The sequence below is a fragment of the Myripristis murdjan genome, chromosome 9 (assembly GCF_902150065.1).
Source record: "Myripristis murdjan chromosome 9, fMyrMur1.1, whole genome shotgun sequence".
Classification (NCBI taxonomy): Eukaryota; Metazoa; Chordata; class Actinopteri; order Holocentriformes; family Holocentridae; genus Myripristis; species Myripristis murdjan.
In genome coordinates, this window is record NC_043988.1 from 18,626,115 (window position 1) to 18,646,510 (window position 20,396).

A 20,396-nucleotide genomic window follows, 5' to 3' on the forward strand; every position below is an offset into this window, starting at 1 on the left:
AATGGAAATGACCTGCAGGTGTTTGTGCAGGTCAAAGCAGGTTACACACCTTTGTCTCATGAAGTTTATCTTGCAAGGCCCATGTTAGTGCATGTCAAGGCCCTCTCTTGCAAAATAAGTCCACTCAAAAAATCAATCAGTCAATCATTCAATCAATCAATCAGTCTCTTTCTCTTTCCCCCTCTCTCTCTCACTCTCACGTGTATGTTGATTGATGTTATCAAAATGAAACAAAATGGCACTTTGCTTAAATCCTCCTATCATCCTATCATTTTGGAATGAACCGCAGAAACACCTGAAATCTGAGCAGTTCTTTCCAGTTCCAGATTTTAAACACAAAATAAGAGCTCTGTTTCATTATGCCCATGTTATGAACTGGCTTTTGAATGACTTGAATGGCCTGACTTTTGTAAAATTATTAATTTCATTAGTTTATTTAACATTGCAAATGTTTTTACGTTCAGGGTCTGTTTGTTTTGTGTGTACTAACCTTCTTGGCCAGGACTCACTTCGAGAAAGATTTATTCCCTACCCCTAACCTCACTGTGACTACTCTGCTTTAAAATAGGATAAAAATAGATTATAATAGCTTCCATAGCAACTACTACATTTTCAGTAATGGCAAATAGCTGTTGATCATTCATTTTTTCTCATTAAACATACAGACACTCAGGAAACACACAGTACAGGTTGAAGGGGAGTTATATTATTTCTTTGGACAATGTTACAGCAGTGTTGGGTTGGAGAACAGAGGGATCAGCCTCTGGACCCCACACATCCAATCCAGATTTCACACAGATAAACCACTGTCTTATCCTATCAGTTCAATTTAATGCCTTACAGACTTGCAGTAATTTTTCTCAGGTCAGTTCCATTAAAACTGAACACAAACTTGCAGATGAAACAGTTCACACAGTAGTCCATAAAAGCAACATTTCAATTTACTCAAACGCAAACTGGAACACCCTCCAAACAGTTCCAAATAGAAACCAATTATGAATAACCTGAAATATCACTGTAACATTTGCTTTGAAATAATCCTCCCTCACTGGCCAGCAGAATTCAGGTTCATTTGACAGAATTAAATAAGAAAATAAATACATAATCTAAGTATAGTAATCTTTTTGGCATAGATTGTCATCTATTCTGGATTTCATACTGTATTTGTCCTTTCAATACATACTCTTTTCCATCTTGAACATACAATAATTACACAATAACATTCTTTAGACATAGCATTTTCTTCAGAATATCTTATCTCACGTTTTGAAATGCCACTGATGTGATCATAGTTGTCTACCTAAAGCAGGACAAAGTTCGGACAATCTTATTTTAAAACCTGTTACTCTAAATGAAGATAGAATGCAGTTGTTGTTTTTGTAAATTAAAGAAAATTCTTAAATACACAATGAAATTGAATCAAATAAATTATGTCTTGTGCAAGCAAAACTATCCTGCATTTTCTTACTCTAACATTTAGCTCGAGGTTAAATTGTCTTATTTTTTTTTTTTAAACTGTCCTTACCACCTAACATTTTCACAGCCACAAATATAACAAAGAGGAGTCAAAAACAGCACTTTACGGCACAAAGTCACAGTACCGGAATGTACAGTATGTCCAGCAGCAAACCATGCAAACACACTCACACCTCATTTTCACAGCCACGTCTAGCTACACACACACACTTCCACTCGACCATACATCTAATCCCTTCCTTAAAAGCACATATATACAGACATACAATCATGATAACATACATACACAATATGGTCACAGTACAACAGTGTACACTGTTCTACGCTAACAGGTCTAAGGTACAAAGTCTCTAAGATGGTGTCTTGGAGGTCACAAGGTAACAATCCAACACATCACTACTAGTGACAGCACACTGTCAGCTAACTGGGACCTACAGTACAAAGGAGGATCTGGAGTAGAAGAGACAATAGAGAGAAACAGAGGAAAGGTGAAATTAAAAAAAAAAAGTCTAAATAATGAGCAAATTAATGTACTATAGCAAATGTCACACACAAAAATAAAACATCCAAGCAATAATTCACCATAGCAAAACATTGTAGCTTTGAATCACACTAACCAAAGTATAAAGCAAAATTCTACATAGTAGTTTTTGCACCTATGTCAAACATACCTAGACTGATAGTCAGTCAGCCAGAGTCGCTCACTTCCTCCTATTTTGAAAACATCAAACAAAAAGTCAAACATCTACCAAAGCATTAGAAAGATAACTGCAACCATGTGATTTGTGTTTTATGAATAAAGGTTTTCAAGGAGTAAAAACTTGAATCAGAAAAGGCCCATTAACTAGCACACGTGTACCTTCATACGTGTCAGAAATGTATGTTTCCCCGAGGGGAGCAAACAGGAATTAGTCCTGTTTGTGAGGAATGTGCCCTGTCAAAGGCAGGCTCTTCGTTGTTACAAATGCTTCATCTGCTGCTCACGTGCTCCTTTACATACTGCACTTTCCAAATGTTGTTGAAATGTGTGGAAAATGGCTTTTAAAAAGTATAAGTAACCATTTTGCTTTGACTAGTATCTCTGTATGACCTTTGATCCTTGCTCTAAGTATTTTCCTATGCAAGGTGTGCTCCCTGTACTAGGTACGCCTGAGAAGGAACAGAGATAGAAAACAACAGAGGGAGAGGTATACAAATTAAAAAAACACAATGTGTACAGCTTAAGAAAAAAATAACTCAAGGCAAATTAAGCCTCTTTTAATAAACCAGGTAGCTAACTCTAGTCCTGAAAATATGGCATCAGAAATCAAACATTTACATTACAGGAAGTGCAGTGAATGTATCAAATAAAACACACAACACTGGCTACGGGGTCTTGGGTCTGCATCACAACGCTGAATCCCCAGTCTGTGCTGCTGCTTTTTCCCCTGGAGGAGATGCCTGACTGCAGCTGCCCTCTGCTGGGCTTTTTGTGGAGCTGCTTTCAGCCGCAGTGCTGGGGACAGAGGGGGACCCTTCGCTGAGGTTGAGCCCTTTCATTTTGGTCTGCACAGGGCTGCCACAGCGGCTACGGCTGCGGCTGCGGCTGTGACTAGTGCTGCGGCTGCGGTGGCTGCGGTGCTTCCCCTTCCCTGGACTGGGGCTGCGGGACCTGGTCTTCATAAGCACAACAGTGCTGTCATCCTCTGAGCTGAAGTCAGAGCTGTCTGAAGCACTGGCATCGAGGCCTGAGGAGGGAAGCTGAATCTGTGGAGGGAAGAACAAGAGGACAAGAGAGGGAGATTGAGGAGTAAGCAAGAGGGAAGAGCAAAAGATGGTAGAGTGAAACAACATTCAAAAATTCAGAATTCAGAATTCAAAAATTCAGAATGAGCAGTGTGAAGAAGGGATCACCTACAATAACGGCTTATTACAGATACAATGTTATCATGAAAAAGATTATATACTTTGTTGTTTAACCTGCCAGAAAACACTATTGTGGCTGTAATCACCTGAAATGGCTCTGTTACACCCACGATTGTGCTCATGTTGTTGCTATAGTAACCCAAGATAAAGTCCCCTGAGCCTTTGGGCAATTCCTCCTCGGTAAAGGTTACCTGTAAAACATTTAGTAAGAGAGATGCAATGATTTGGCAAAAGTAAGACAAAGTGCTCCCTGAGGAGAGCTGTGCACACGGCTACATTACCTGATGTTCTTGTCGATGGAAATCAGCTTCCTCTTGCTTGGCCCAGACATATCCCACATAGTCTTTGTGATGTTTGAAACCCACCTGGGGAAGCAAAAGTGAAACCACTGTTGCATATTGCTTGAATAAAACTACATCACTTAAATAAAACATACATTATTGATCATTTGGCAAGTAGGGGTGAGGGTGAGACTAATTACCTTGTACAGCCCAATCCAGTCCCAGGAGCTGCGAGAATAGTTGGGCGCAACTTTGAATTTGGCTATGGCATCAGCAACACTATTCCATTCATCTTCCACTATGAGTGTGACCAAGGGGATATCCACCTTATACTGGAACTGGAAAGAACATTTACAGCAGCCATCTAATCAATAAAAATGTCCGACAAATATTCCAAAACAATCTAACCCATAATGCAGCAGACAAAGCCATCTTTACAGTGTCTTTCCCGAGTAGCTCACCTGTAGTGTAAAGATGGAGGAGACTGGTTTGTGGTCACTGACAGTGTATTCCATGTGACTTCGGTAGCAGTGCTGTGTCACTTTTGTCCCGCTGGTCAACCCTGAAATGGAGCCACGCTTCCCTGCACTGGGAGATGGGCCAGCGGGTGCGGTGGCCCTCAGGCGCCACAAGATCCGGTCAGTCCATGCTGGCTTACGCTTCTTCCCACTGGCAGAGAAGGACAGAGACAGTGAGAGAAAGAGAGAGAGACAGAGAATAAATAACCTAAATACTATCTCATTCAAAATCCAGGGGAGCCACTACCAAGGTGTGGGTCCTAGTGGGAGCCTTTCAAACAGAGTTGTTCTATTGTATTGCAGCTGTGCCATCACCCACCTTGTGTCGTATGTGTTTGTCCCAACATCAAACTTGTATGTGGGAGCGAATTTAAGTGGCCCCTCTAGGAATCCTTCCAACACTGTCTCACTGTCTTTGGCCATGTTCAACTGGAGGGACAAGAGCGACAAAAGATAAAGTGGCCAGCACAGTTGATTCATCTTCAACATTTTCTGATCACTCTTATGAGAAAATACAGGCCTCTGTTTCCCTCTAGTGACATGAGCAACACATTGCAGCATTTAAGCTACTACACAAAAGACAAAACATTTTGCCAGAGATAAGAGGGAAGTGAGATATTTCACTATGCCCCAGTTTCCTGACTTTGCAACATCATCACTACATGTGGCGGGAAAGACAAGGCAATTTACTGAAAGATGAGGCATTCTTTTACAGACAACTGCTATTAGCTCTCTCTAATAACTCTAATGTGAATTTGGTGCAAATTCTCCAAGGGATGAAAGCCTTGTCAGTACACTAAGTTAAATGTTTTTGTAATGAATGCTGATGAAGGTTTCAGTCGTCCAGGTGGTGGTACATTAGTATTAATTCAAAGACAACTGAGCTTAATATGTAATCTTGAAACTATCTCCCTGCTCATCCAGGAAGCTTCCTCAGTCCTAATAAGAGCTCCCTGGCACTTAAACTTCTGTGGGTGGTTCACAACTCAAAGTGTGAATGTCTTCAAGAGTACACAGAAAGAAAGAAAGTCCAGTTCCCTTTGACTTACTACCAGTAGATATTTGTAATGAATAAGAATTTTGTGGCAAAAAAAAAAAAAAAAAAAAAAAAGCCTGGGCAGGTTATTCATTAGTTCCATAAAAACAAGTCTACCAGATATCCACTATATTAGCTGCTACAAATACAATAGCTGGCATGAAGCAGTGTCATCTCTAGAGAAGTTAAAGCCCCCCCTTTTTTTAAAAAAAAAAAAAAAAAAAAAAAAAATCTACCATTTTAAATGGTAGACAATCTTTGCTTTTACCTGGTCCTTTTCCCACAGCATGGAAAACTTGTTGTTATCAATAGCTGATTTTACCACTTGCATTTCGAGGTCATCAATACGGAAATTAAGATCTCCAAACCAGAACACAACACTGTGGAAACAGAGGAATACTCATGTATCTTCAATGATTTCACACCACACGCAACTGAATTAAAGTGACATTAAAACATGATTTGGTCTGTTTGTGTTTGTGTATGTATGACACACTCACACACACAAACACACACACAGAAAGAGAGAGAGCGAGAGAGAGAGACAGACAGAGAAAGACAGATAGAGAGAGACAGAGACAGTGAGACAGACAGAGAGAGACAGAGAGAGAGATCATCAAACAAATGTAAGCAGATAATCCACTTTCACAATGCTGACTTTGACACCATTCCCTTCAAAAACTACAGATATCCACGAGTCTGGCAGTGTTTCTCAGAGATAAGAACAGAGTGACGAATTTGGGTGGGTAGGGGTGTCAGTGCTCAGAGTATTATTAGAGAAATCGTGTGTGTCCTTTTTTATATATCAAACACCTGGCATTAGTCACCTGAACTCTGTCATGTCATTTCGTTATTAAGAAATATTCATACAGAATGGATTTTTTCAATGACTTAACAGGCACATAATTTTATGTAGATACATGTGTGTGCACTAATGTCTCTGTGTGTGTGTGTGTGTGTGTGTGTGTGTGAGTGAGTGAGCATACGAGCATGCATATCATATGTGTGTTGACTTACTCATGGTCAAGCACCCCTGTGGCAGACTGGCCCTCGAACTGCTGCTGTTGCAGGATGCTCTCAAAGTCCTCCATGCGCTGATCTGAGTTCTCCATGTGAGCAGGCAGGTGGCAGTTGAGGAAGCAGATGGTGTGACCAAACACAGACATGCGGGCACTCACCCCACCTTTATTGCCCTGTAACAAGCAGAGGGCAAAACAATATAAGAAGAGGAAGAAACACAATGCTGAAAAGAGAATAGTGGGTTTTTATATATTATATTTGTTTCCTGGAACATGTGAAGTATGAACTGGATGAATATTCCAAGGAAAGAATGAATAAGGCCAGCAAGTGTGACAGACTGGTTTCAATGTGTTGTGCATGTGGTTCCTGCTTGTTCATGGAGGATCCTGTTTCTACATATTAAGGACCAGTGACAATGCCATCAATATTTAACGCTAGCAGTACAGCGCACAGTAGGAGGACAGGATGAGTCTGTGCAATGCCTTCCGCTGTTCTCCCAAGAGCTCTGACCCACTAAAACACAAAAGATTTGTTAGCAAAAGACCTGCAGAATGTGCTGATGTGTATCTGAGTTCATACAGAAGTACAACAGCAGGACTTGAGCAGTGCAGGATTTCTGTTATAGTCCTTAGAGAATAAGACAGGCATCTACTGTCTTAAATCATGGCATTGTCTTTTAGATATATATTGTACTACTTTTACTGTATCTACACGACTAGCAAAAGGGTTAGGGTTACCAACAATAAGTTTGTTTTCTTTGGCCCACACCAGCGCAGAAGTGTTTTACGATGTTGCATTTTTGTAGTTGGGTTTTGACATACTTCGGATTTCCAAACCAATCAGGGCTTGTAAAAACAAGTAACATAGGCTCACAAGTAGCTTAAGCTCAGACAGACTTTTTGTGACCTGACAGGTTGGAAAACAATTGCAAAAAAAATCCAAAAAGTCACTGTAATTTTAGCTAAACATAATGAATTTTGCCATAATTTATGTTGTGTGGTTTTCATACCAATGAAAAACACATGTAAAAATAGTTGAATGTGAACCAGAATACAGTTCACTGTGCTATGCTAGGCATTCCAAGCATGAATTACTGCTGGTTATCAGATGTCAAATTTAGATGTCCCAATTCCAACAAAACTGTACAAAACAATGGAAGAACAACGCATGTTCAGAAAAAACCCACTGTTTTGCAATCATTTCCGGTAGTTGGTGTGATGACATTCCTGATAAACCACACTGCAGTTTACATGAAGAGACCAAGACATGCATTTTCTGGTGTCTGAGTGTGGTTATTTGATGCCACCAAAGCTTGACTGGCATCATTCTCAACCACCAAACCACCCAAACTAAACGAGTAAATACTCCAGAGTTCAAGTGAGCTGCTACTTAAATGTTTGGTGCTCATGTGAGCTGCGAATTTGCCCCGGTCTTTTATGTTTGCAGGCTGCATCACAATATAGCACCATCTTGTGGTCAGCAGATGAAACACAGTCATCCTCTTCAGCAGAGTTTAAGACTATCCTAAAACGACCTGCACTGATGCAAAATGAGCAGCTCTAGTGCACATACTAGAAAGTATAGTGGAAACTGGGAGGAGACTGTTTCTCACATCTATATCGGAGTACCCCTAACAGAGGTGCTGATAATGATGCTGACATTGCCTCGTCAAACATACAGGGATCGTTTCCATGTGTTGAGTTTGCATTACACAGTGTTGGTGTCAGCAGTTGTCTCACCCAGTAACCCCCCAGGCCAGTGCGGGTGGTCTCAGTCTGGACTCCACGGAGGAAGGGCAGGTGGTAGTACTTAGCAAAGACCAGCAGCAGCAACCCTTGCATCCGCTGTGATGTCACCTGAGAGGCAGACAGGGCAGACGAGGCAGAGGCGTGAGAGGAAGAGATAGGAAAATGAATGAGTGCACTGTGAAGAATATATGGAAGTGCTTTGCATTGCCAGCAATAAAATATAGTTGAACAAGAGGACAATTATGTTCTACGAAAGCTAACATCTCTTTATCTGACATTTAAGTTTCAATAGGCAAATTCTCCAAACTGCCACAGTCTGGCTTACAGTGTCCATCTCTGCTGCTTCACTTCATTTCTCTTTCTCGCTTCCCTTGCATTTCCATTGTGCCCTGCAGGACCCTGCAGCCCAGTTCTCTCCCAGTTTTCCATGAAGCAATGAACATAAAGGAGGCCATAGCTAACGGTCTACCCTAGCTGTCTGACCAGTAAACTCATGTGTAGAGAAAACGTGACGCATGAATTGACAGTCTCGCACAAAATAATACACAGCATACAATGGCACTGTAAGCATTTTGCTTGGTAGTTTGTCAGGTCTTTCCTCCCTCCAAACACCCTCCTTTCATGCCCCTCTTTCATGTTATGTTGTTCATGTTGATGTTACGCATCATACATTATGCATATCATGACATTTGCATGCCACTAGTATAAAAATAAGGTGCACACACTCTGTTATGACAACATCTGTGTACTGTACAAAAGGGGGACAGGAATATGACCTGTGCATTTGTTGAGGTGGAACAATACAACATATTTGTACGCCATATCAAGCCCTTTACCAGATATTTATGTTGTTCTACTCCCTTTCTCCAGTAGTCTACACACCCCAACCCCCAACCACAGTCCTCAGAAGCATAATCACACCCTGCTTGTAATGCCCTGTGGGCAGAAATGGAGGCATACATCTCCACGTGAGAGAATGCCCTCTCTCTTGTATACTGACTGGCTATTTGGACGCTGCTGTTGCGTAATGGACTCCACTGAACCATAAACTGTGGTTTGTGTGTGCACAGAGAGGATGAGGGTGAAAGTATGTGTGTGGTTGTGTGTGTGCCTTTGTGTATGAGAATTTCTGTGCATAGTCCCGGAGAGTGCACCTTCGCCTGCATGTACTGGGGTTGAAGAGCATTTCTTATTAGTATCAGTGAACACTGGAAGAGCTCCTGAAGGCTGCCACGCTACATTTTTGGCTAAACACAGAAAAGACATTCAAACCTAAAGACAAGTGTGTGTGTGTGTGTGTGTGTGTGTGTGTGTGTGTGTGTGTGTGTGTGCATGAGGTGCATGTTTATACTTGTAAATCATACACAGGACCTAAGCTTGAGATGAGATGTGAGTAACAACTGCTGTGTCAACAGTGCAGCCTTGGAACTTGGAGGAGGAAGTGAAGTGCACAGTAAAGGCTTACTAACTCAATACTCTGATGACCACAGAAAAACTGACAACTTCTTTCAATCTACCTAGAAATAATTTCAGTAACATTAAATTTCATCCTCCAGACCAGGACTACGCCACCACGTGCCATAGTGAGCTGAGAGTCTGCAGGTTTTCATTCCAACAAAAAAGTACTCAGTGATTTCACTGATTACCTCATTTTCAAGCAGAGAAGAGGAACTAATCATGCATGTCTGATGCAGTAAATAGGTAAGTAAGATTAATCCAATAAAGTAAAAAAGTAGTGCTGCAGTGTTTCAACAGGGGGCACCAGAATGTAATTACAGACTGGGGCCTCAACATTACCTTCAAAAATGCCTCTCATCATTGGTAGATCTGATATTTAGCTCCCTAAGCTGCTTGTTCAAATAGGAATAGAGGTGTCATTCGGCAAATGGTGAATAGCAGGAAATAGCATGATTTGGCGGTTTCTCGTTTCTACAGTTAATGGTTGACGGTCTTGTCACTGCTGTACACACCGTGTGTAACAGACAATGGGCTATCTCTGAGAGTGGAAAGATAAGACGACGTGTCTAGTTACTGCATGTCTGCCCATCATGTCGTGACCAGGCAGAGTGTTACACTGACACTGTCACTATGCTGGAGCCAGGCTGACAAACTCAAACTAACATATAATACTCAACGGGCTCACAGTACGTATATCCACATGGAATACAGAGAAAAGGTCACATCAGGAAGATTATAAGAAGGTTTAAACTAACCGAGCAGACCACGCGATAGCTGGAGGACAGCATCAGTCTCACTGTCAGCGGCCCATCAACACTGACAACAACGTGGTCCAAAAATAAAACATCACCGTGGGAGACAGTTGTCTAGCTATGCGAACTCGACAGCTGATTCACGCTCTCTGGCTCGCCATGCCAACAGAGCCGCGTTCTTCCCGACCAACACTCAGCACAGTGCACCAGCTATGTGCCCTCAAACACTTAAAAACACACACACACAGTGGGTGCAAAAGGACAGAGCATAAATAACCACACTGGAGATAGCTTAGAAACACAGTGTCATTTAAATAATAGTACACAAGTATGTTGGACTATCTGACTTTATTTAAAGCTATTTAAATATGGTCATGTTCTAATTAATGCTTATATAACAGGACATATAGTATATGGCATGTATATTTTCCATGTCTGGTGTTGGCTTTTCATCTATCTTTTCAATACGTATGACATAATAAAATCCACTATTCTAATTTAAACTTCTGATTCATGTCTTGGATTTGAATTATATATGAAAGTACATACAAGGCATACATGAAATGTAACTGATATCTTATGATTTTCCACATCGGCCATATGTACCAGAAAAAGAGAGAGGGAGTGGGCAAGACAAGCAGGCAGGTAGGCAGGCAGACAGGGATAAGGGGAGAGAGATGAAGCGCGCTTGAGTTTACAATCCTGGCAGACAGCAGAAGATAGCAGATACGCCAACATGACACGCCTGTTAGAAATTATCACCCCATTTGTTGCTCTGGGAACAAAATGAGCTGAACACACAGCAGGAAGTGCATGTTTCATCAACAGCCCCATAATGAGTTTGAATGTAAGCCTTTTGGCATTTAAATGTGTGAATGTGTGTGTGTGCATATAGGAAAGCCATTACTGACCAGCACATAACCAAAGGGGCTGAGTCTCTCCATGCAGACCTCACTCCACTGGTCTGTGAAGAGGACATCTTTCAGCCTTTTGTTAATCATAGAGTTCACTTCCTGTAGCCTTGAAGAAAAACATCACAGCACAATGCATGCAGGTCAACAGTTACACAGCAAATAGAGAGGTGAGTGGGGCTGATTTGAGAAAGCTGTGACAAAGTAAAAGGAAGGATTAATAAATGGAAAAGAAACATAGCAATAGGGAGTTCAAAACTGAGCCAGACAACCTACTAATAAAATTGTCTGCATTGTAAGTGCAGGCAGATCTAAATGGAAAGTTCACCTTTTATGTGGCTGGCTGCCGCCTCCACCAGCACTCACCCAATGATGTACATGTCTGTGTTTCCGTCACCCATATTCAGCCCCAGCAAGAAAGTCATGTCATCAGGTGGCATGGCAGAGCCCACGTTCCATGTGATTATGTGCACCCTGTTGACAAAAGGGGAGTATTATATCTCAGTCATTACACAGTCCAATATTATGGCCTGCAGAAAATTGAGCGGAGTGTTAGTGCCCTGTTTTAATACATACTGATGTGTCATATCTGTACTGGTAATGCAAGATGTTTACAAGGTCCCTCTGTTTTCATTTAGAGTTCCTGACTGTTCGTTCTACCATGTGCCTGTGTGACAACTGTGCAGTGATGCATGTAAACATCAGGAACACCAGGTGAAATGACTGAAATGTAATTCATGCTGTTGCATAAAAGAAAAATAGAGTGGGAAAAACAGCAATATTGAGAACAAAATCATTCCCTGTGGCAGCCTCGGTTCCCAGAGAAGTCGCTCTCTCCATTAGCTTAATTAACATCATAAATCAAGGCAGCTAACAGACAAGGCTGGCCCGAACCAAAGGTTATATGTGCAATGCCTTCAGCGCCTTATATAGGGTTGGCAATTATTGGATTAGTTGAGGATAGAAATATCTATAGTAACAATTCTTTTTCAGATTCAACATTTAATAAGCAATTTGCATATCTGCTCTGCTGCACAGGTGTCAGCACAACTGTTAGATCAGACTTTTTCTAAACTGCTTGTGCAAATGAGCAGATACATAGCTTTTAACTGGCTAATGGGCTAACTGGCTTCTGTGGGAATGTCACAGTCCCATCAGAGCAAAGTGGAATAAAGATATAAAATATACAAAGGATGATTATAAAAGTACATATGTATGTGGAATATACACACAGGTCTGTAGAGCTAATTGTAATCATGAGTAATGAATTGGTATTGCAGTGTTTATATTTTCCATTCCTTTGACAATCCCCATATAGTGATGAGCACAGTTGAAAAGACTGGGCAGACCAAATGAAAATCCCTCTCTGAGTCTGAAATGTTGTTTTAGTTCCTCAAAGGGGATCATCATCTGTCATTTGGAGACACTTTGGTTTTAAATGAAATGACCACATACAAGCACAGATTCTGGCAAAGTCTACCTGTAACAGTTGTGCCCCAAAGTAATTATACCTATTAGTAATAATAGTATTAACAGTAATAGTAATTATCATTTCAAGTTATTACTTTAATTTGAACTTTGTAAACAAGGACTACAATAGATGTAAGACAATAAAGTGAAAAGTGCAAAAACACATTTTTCCCTGAGACAAATAATAAAGATTGATTATTCAATATTACACAAAATCATTAGAATTATGTTATATCGCTGTTTTGCACTGCCAGTCCACATCATATAACAATAGTGGTGCGTAACACTGTCAATATCAAAATACATACAGAATCACTCACTGGTTGTGCAAAGGTTAATCTTTTGGAAATGAATGGTTGTGTTTAGTGGAGACATGCCAAGACATGCAAGTTTAAACACACAGAGATCAAAAAACTCACCTGAAGTCCTCGACAGTCTGGGGCTGTGTGTCTGCAGTGCCCGCTACAGAGAAGGCCCTCTGGGCATGAGGGTTGAGGTGAGGAGGCATAGGCCTGGCAGCAGGTGGATGGGGAACTGAGGCGGCCCTGATGGGCTGGTGGCCTGGACCTTTAGGACCTGCCTTCACGTTGGCCACAGTGGGCTCTGCTGAGGGTATGGCTGCTGTGGGTCGTGTGGGCTTGGGATGACTAACCAAAGCCCCATCAGGGCTTGACTGGTCCTGGTTGGTCAGCGGTGCAGGTTCAGCTTTGGGTTCACAGATGTCTACAGAGCTCTCTACCCTAGGGCTTCTCTGGGGCCGCCGGGGTCTGACGGGACCTGCAGGCTGGGTAGGGGTGAGGTTGGTGGCTGGGGCACCGACACCTGCTGCTGGGACGTGTGCTGGAACCTCTGCTGCTCCACATGAGTTGTCTGCTTGCGTCTGGCTTTGGTTCTGGTTACCTAGATCCATTTCCAAAAATTTCTGTGACAAAGAAAGCACAAGGGATATTTCCATTTGCAAGAAATACTTTCATGTACTAAAAACTTAGCACACACTCTTATCTATAGAATTTCTATTAAGTGAAACTGAATATCCTGCAGTTCATACGTCATCAAAATTACGAGTAACTAATGGTAAGTACAAGGGTCAAGGCCATAATGCTGAACCAGTGACTACATTATAATCATATAATAAAATATTTTGATTAGAGCAATAAAACTGGAGCTGAAGAGACGTAGAAGAGTTTTTTTTATGACGGAACATTGAACATAATGTCACAAGCACACAAGCAGCCTTTCACAAATGACGAGTAAATTGTGCTGGTGAGAGAAGGACTGTCATGAGATCCTATTGACAGATGAGAACAAGATGAGTGAGAGAGTGATTCAGATTCTTTGCGCCATGACTGATCAATTACCTGCCCTCAAGTGGCCCTTAACACCGGTGATTATGTTCTCCATAAGAAGACATGACAGAGAGAGCGAGACTCGGAGGAAAGAAACATATGAAAACATAACAGTGGGAAAGGAAGGAGAGACAAAATGACAGATATGGTGCCCACTTCAACATCTTGTGCTCTTACTCTCCACACCTACAGCTCTTGGACTAACTCATAAATAGAATGGGATAAAATAAGCTTGGACATGGCTTATCATCCTCTCTGTTTGTACCTAAGCTCCCTGCAATTCCACCGTAACCACGGAGATGCTCAGTCAGTTCATATCAGCTAAGAACACCTGCCAGACACTCGCCTGAGAAACTGCTGTAGGGTCCACAACAGGAAAACTCAACAGCATGGAATAAACAACAACATTAAGAGAGTGGGTTGCAAAAAGATCAGAGACAGAGAGCAACAAAATAGACAGACAAACACTGCAGGAATTTTCCCAATTAAAGTAATAATCCACACAATTTTAATAAGTAGGTGTGTCTTGCTACTCTCTTTGCTGACTGAAGCAGCACAGTACTGATTCAAGCTAATAACAAAATCACAAAAGCCTTTACATTTGCTACACATCAAATGTGTTTTGCACTACTGGCTGCAGCAAAAGCAGTTTGTTTGGAAAAAAAAAAAATAGACGAACAGCTTGTTAGCATGAGCAGCAATGGCCAAAGAAGAGTGCCCCCTCAGGAAACTCCAAAATAAAAAATAAAAAAATGAAATGTCACAGAGCTAGATCAGGCTGGATGATATGGCCAAAAAATAAAGTCTCAATTTCTTTCAAAGTTTTCAGGATATATTAGTAATATTTAACTATCTAGATTTTTTTTGCCTCTTACTAACTACTACCACTAACAGATGGGAAATCTTAGCGGGAATGATCATGTGACTGGTGACTGCATTTTTGGGCATGCACATTCTGTGCAGATGTGCAAACTGGGGCTTCTTTGACAGAGCGCTCACAGCTGCGTTTCCCCAAGCTATAACATACATAGTCAAAATCTTCATTTTATAATTCAGTTGTTTTTTGCATTGATTTACAAAATAAATAAATTTCATCAGTTTATCACTCAGCCCTGGTGCTAGTGGACACATGCAATGTTTGACTGCTAAGTGTTCTCTGGGAAATGCAGTGCAAAATCACCAGAGATGCTGCAAAAAAAAAAAAACAACAACAAACAAGGATTTCACGGATTACCATGTTAAATCCCCAAAACAAAAAAGCAGCCATACGGGCAGAGATGTGACCTTGTGCTTGTGTTTGTGAGACTTTAGAGAGCTGATTTGGGCACAATACTGTGGCAACCTGACAAAGATCCATCACTCAGAGTCAGCAGAAGTGAGGCACACCAAGAAAGACCGACAACTGTCACTCTCATACTGTTACACTGCCTGGGTGAGAGGAAAGACGAAACCTTGCACCTCTGACTGCCACCTGGTGCACAACCAAGCCATCATGGAGACATTAGCCCATCATGCATCTACAGGAGGTGTAAAGGATGTAGGTATACCTGTATGTTAGGAACACATTTTTGGTCAGAGAGGGAGATTTTTCAGCCTGGGGACAGAGAAACAATAGAGCTCTCTCATTATTACTCACACGACCTTCAAGAGACGAGGCCATGACATTCATGTGGAGAGGAGAGCCGCCTCTACAAGGCCAGTACTGCTCACATATGCCCAGTAACATGATGGTCTGTTGGTCGACCAATAACCTAGTCCCTGCCTGGGCATAATGTATCCTGTGGTCCATGTATGGTGTTTTTGTGAAGGAATGGGGAGGAGGGTGGGAGGGCGACTGGGCACACGTGGGAGTGGGTGGGTGCAAAACGAGCTGAGGGGAGAGAGCGAGCCAGGCAAGGCAACCCATTTGGTGACAACAGTGTCTTTTTGCAAAATGTCTCCAAATTGATCCTCTCTCACTTCCCTCTGGCAGTGCCCGTTTTTCCAAGCTCTAATCCCCTTCTCTCTCTTATCTCCCCATTTCTCTAATCCTTTCACTCTCTCCATCTTCCCTGGACTCCATTGTTCCAATTCTCCATCTTATCCGCGTTCATTGCATTGTCGCTGAACCCACCAATTTCATTTTTCCCTATATATATTTTTCCTTGCTTTCTTTGTTCTTTTTCCTTCAAATCAGGCCAAGTGCCGATATTATTCCTGACCTAAAATAATTTCAGTCCTTGCCTCTAGGCCGCTAATTTCCCCTCTCCATCTCTCTGCCGTGAGGTGACATTAGTGCTCCTTCGCTGACGTGCTCTGTATTGTCTCCCTCAGCCAACCACCTCACACTCACTATCAGTGACGTCAACATGCCACAGTCCCAGCGGCTTCCGTCACAACAACTGGAGATAAACCATTATCAGTGCTATGTTTGTTTATACATGAGAGAGAGAGGAAGTGAGTAAATGAGAGGATGAATGGAAGAGAGGTGTGTGTGTGTGTGTGTGTGTGTGTGTGTGTGTGTGTGTGTGTATGTGTGTGGTTGTGTGGGTGTGTGTGCATGGTGGTGGCGGTGGGTCGAGGATGGGTTAAGGGACAAAAACAGCTGGGTAATTGCGAAGTATGTGGGACTTAATGACAGTGGCACTGATAATGAAAGAAAGATATAGCAATACATGAGACACCAAGTAAGCACAGGTGAAGGGAAACAATGCAAACTGCTCCACTATGTTTACATGTATTTAGGAAATGCAACATAGTGTATAATACAGTGTTATTACAATCTGTGGACTCAGATTTTTCTGTAAACATCTCCCTGTATGTCAGTCTAAATACACTGCTGTTTAGCTGTGTAACTCAGCTCATGGGTAAAAATGATTTCCTCTAGGTACGACTGAGCCAAAAGAAGAGCCAAATATTTGTCTTCTCTGGGAACAGTCTTGTCATGCTAACAGCTCCCACTTCTCATTCTACTCACGTTCACCAGGGAGAGAAGTGGAATGATTTGATTATAACAAATGTGTCATGATGTTTATGTGCACTCTCCAGAGGGGGAGCGAGAACTGGGAAGACCATTAAAGATGTACTGTAACCCCTAAAGGAGGCACACAAGCAAAGAGAAGCAAGGGTTCGGGATTAACAACTAATACAATTAATCCACTAACAAAGCTTCTCAGTCTGATGTGAGTATTACACACAAAGTTTGGGTTCAGTTGAATCATCAAATGCTTTTAATGTCTCTCTTTTCAGGGTTAGGGTAAGGAAAGCTGTCTGTACCCCCATATGACCCATATGTCTTCACTCTAGTTATTACATTTTATTGTAAATCCAGAACGCTGTTTGAAATCTGTGTTCCAGCTATATAGTTGATCACACTCAACCCACATCTCCGGAGGTTTTTGCTTAAAACACAGCCAAGAAGAGTATTGGTGTTGAGGGCCTCCAGGGCCATATGTCCCTCTGACAGGGATACTAATGATGACCCTGACAGAAATGACACCGGCAGCTGCTGCCACAGCTGCAGATGGCTCCTCTAGGTCCTAGTGCCATACAATATCACTCTCTATATTCCGGGGGCTTCATCCTTATGATCAGGTCACATCCAAGGCCTCAATTTGTCAAAATGATTTTGCTTGTGATACAGACAGTTCTGAAGCAGTCAAGCCTTGTCAAGATCAGTGTTGACAACATATAATCATGGGGCAGCACAATTAATCCTGTGTGATGGTATATCACAGCTTTCAGTTCCACCAATTGTTGAGCTTGGCCATATGGAAACATTTCATTTCATTTCATTTCACATAAAATGCCCACTGTAGCTTAAGATATTCATAACGCTGTGATAGATATATAGAAACAGACTGCATGAATAAATGGTCAATATCAATTAAAGTAATTAGTATTATCATTTCCATGACGTCCAATAAAATCTGTCTGTGAAGGAAGCTGCTTACTGACTCAGATTATGACAATCAGACCAACACAGTGGACATACTCATTAAAGAAAATGAAAGCAGGGCCACTGTGCTTGGATGGGCATGGGGGATAGGCCCCATGGATATGGAGCACTAATGCCTGCATGTGCACGCAATTAAAAGCTTGCACAGACTTAAACAGAAGTCAACTAAATTCCCAAGTCGTCCTCCCAGCCCATTGCAAGATTTTTTAATGAGAAATGTGAAATTCCATCAAAGGACACTTGTCCCAAGTTGTGACAACACAGCGCTCAGCATGTGCATCAGTTTGCATGTGAGTGTGTGTTTTTGAAAGACAGAGAGAGCAAGAGAGAGAGTCAGAGAATTAATGTGAATCACCACAGAGCACTGCAAAAGTGAGACCCTTTGAATGACATCATCCATGTGACACTATGTTAGCAGAGCACATTACAGACTAATAAAATGTCAATAAGCCAATTTTTAAATCAGTAAAAGTGGCCACACATAAATGCACAAATATGCTGTGACAGGCTGTCAGTTGTTATCTAGTGTGCCTTGATTATTATCAGTATTGTGGATACTGGGCAAAATTCAGGTGTAGATTTTTACCATGTGAGGACAAAATGACTGATGTCTCGGCCGAATGAGGGCAGCAGCAGCAGATATCTGCCCTATTTCTGTGCCTGATTCAAGGACTATTTAGTGGAAATAAAAAGATTTAATTCAGTGTTGTGCCATCAGATATTATCTCAGACACGTGAGAACACGAGTGTGCCACATGCATTTGTGCATGTGTGTGTGTGTGTGTGTGTGTGTGTGTGTGTGTGAGAGAGAGAGATAAGGGCCAAAGAATAGCAAGTATTTGTGAATATGCATCTGTGCTGTGAGATGATGATTCAGGAGAATTATCTCTCTCCACAAAAAAGGTGGAAAAACTGGATTTGAACCTGCCCTTATTTAGTCTCTTTTAACATATAAAAAAACAAAAGCTGTAGCACAAGCCCCCAGAAGACATAAACACTGTGTAAACACCCACACTTCGTCTCCTTGCATTTTCACGTACATGCACCGTGAGGATGCCTCCACTCACAATAGCGCTCCTAATTCAACACTTAACACAATTTCCCCATGTCATCACTCATTTCCTATGATAAATGTCACAATAAAACACAACGAATAAAAGTAAACAAGAACACCGCCTCTTGCCCTCCTCAGTCTATTTTTACATTTCCTGCACTTCGACACAGTCCTGATGATTATCGCAGCAATTCAGTAGCACGCTCCTGCTCCACAGCCTCGTAAGGCATTTTAATTTACAGTCACGCAAACGCATTTACCTGTTGTAGTGTTTACGTTTTGTAGATATGTTATCCGACTGTTTCCGGATGCGCTGCTCGTTGTTGTGTGTTGACGCAACCTTTCCTGCAGATGAAGAGGTCGAGGACTCCGGATAGAGAGCCACTCCAGGAGGAAGATGTTAACTGACTGAGCCTTAAAGCAGTGAACTTCCCAGCCACTTCCCGAGCGACACCATCGGCATCTCAGCACCTTGCACACCGGCGATGTCAGGGGGAGCAGTTGGGCATCAGGGGGGTCAGTGAAGCCGATAGATATCCTATTCTAGGCTACATCTCAGAAGCAAATGTAAGCCTGATGCCTTCTCCTGCCGCTGGCGTTAAAGATACAGGCTGCGACGCGGGCGTCGATGAACACTGTCGGCTTGCCCGTGCCCTTCAAATTAAGAAGACGCCTGGGAGGCTGGTCGCTTCCGTGAGAGAGACAGTCTGCCGAGCGGCGTTCAGCGGATGGGAGCAGCACGGCCGCCACACTGTGGAGCCCTACCGCCGCCCAGTGGGTCACGTTGTGAAGTGCCGAGCATGTTTACAGAGCAGCCGTGACCGGGAGGGTGATCTGGGCACTTGGAGCAGACTACACCAGACGATGGCTGCCGGAGAAATTAGCCGTTGTCGTCATGGAAACGAGCGTTGCATTGCACGGGGGCTGGAATGTTCACGAGGCCTATGTCTCCAAGAATTCTGATCAGAGCGCCTTAGCATATGTAACATTACATAGGCTACTCATGCTTTATCATAAATTATCACATTGGATAAAGGTATGGTAAAGTATTATTAGCATCCTGGGTGGGATGATGTTTGGTACTTTACTCAACACTGTGTACTACTCTCCAAGGCGGGAGGATTATCATCTCATCATAGCCTCTTATTTATTCGCATCTTTAGACATCAGTAACCTAACAGTTTGGATATTATGTAACTATTTTGGGGGAGGGGAGGGGGTTCTTGACCCCACAAGAAAAGAGAAATAACACTCTAGGCCTATTAAACACAAATATGAAAAGAAAGATATCTCTCACACATCCTGAGAGCTTGTAGAATAACTTTTTTATTTGAACAGATTGAAGGTCTCAGTTTTGTTTTGTAGTGTGCCCTTAGTGTAGCTAAACTCTCGATGAATTTTGCAAAATTTCACAAACAAGATTTTTTTTTTATGTTGGTCTCTCCATTAAAAACAGAATAAAACATGACAGACTGACAAACAAA

At 42.0% G+C, this 20,396-nt stretch overlaps 1 protein-coding gene across 1 annotated transcript; it reads right to left on the reverse strand.

The window, feature by feature from the left end:
* Positions 1-1,475: 1,475 nt before the first annotated feature.
* Positions 1,476-19,830, reverse strand: inpp5jb (inositol polyphosphate-5-phosphatase Jb). The gene is made up of 13 exons (XM_030060735.1): positions 19,173-19,830; positions 12,995-13,497; positions 11,472-11,579; positions 11,106-11,214; positions 7,976-8,092; positions 6,234-6,409; positions 5,485-5,596; positions 4,500-4,609; positions 4,124-4,331; positions 3,863-4,000; positions 3,663-3,746; positions 3,468-3,572; positions 1,476-3,222 (listed from the first exon to the last, which is right to left on the reverse strand). The coding sequence occupies exons 2-13, from the start codon at positions 13,483-13,485 to the stop codon at positions 2,863-2,865; spliced, it is 2,118 nt and encodes a 705-aa protein (XP_029916595.1). The 5' UTR covers positions 13,486-13,497; positions 19,173-19,830; the 3' UTR covers positions 1,476-2,862.
* Between the last annotated feature and the right edge of the window lie 566 nt (positions 19,831-20,396).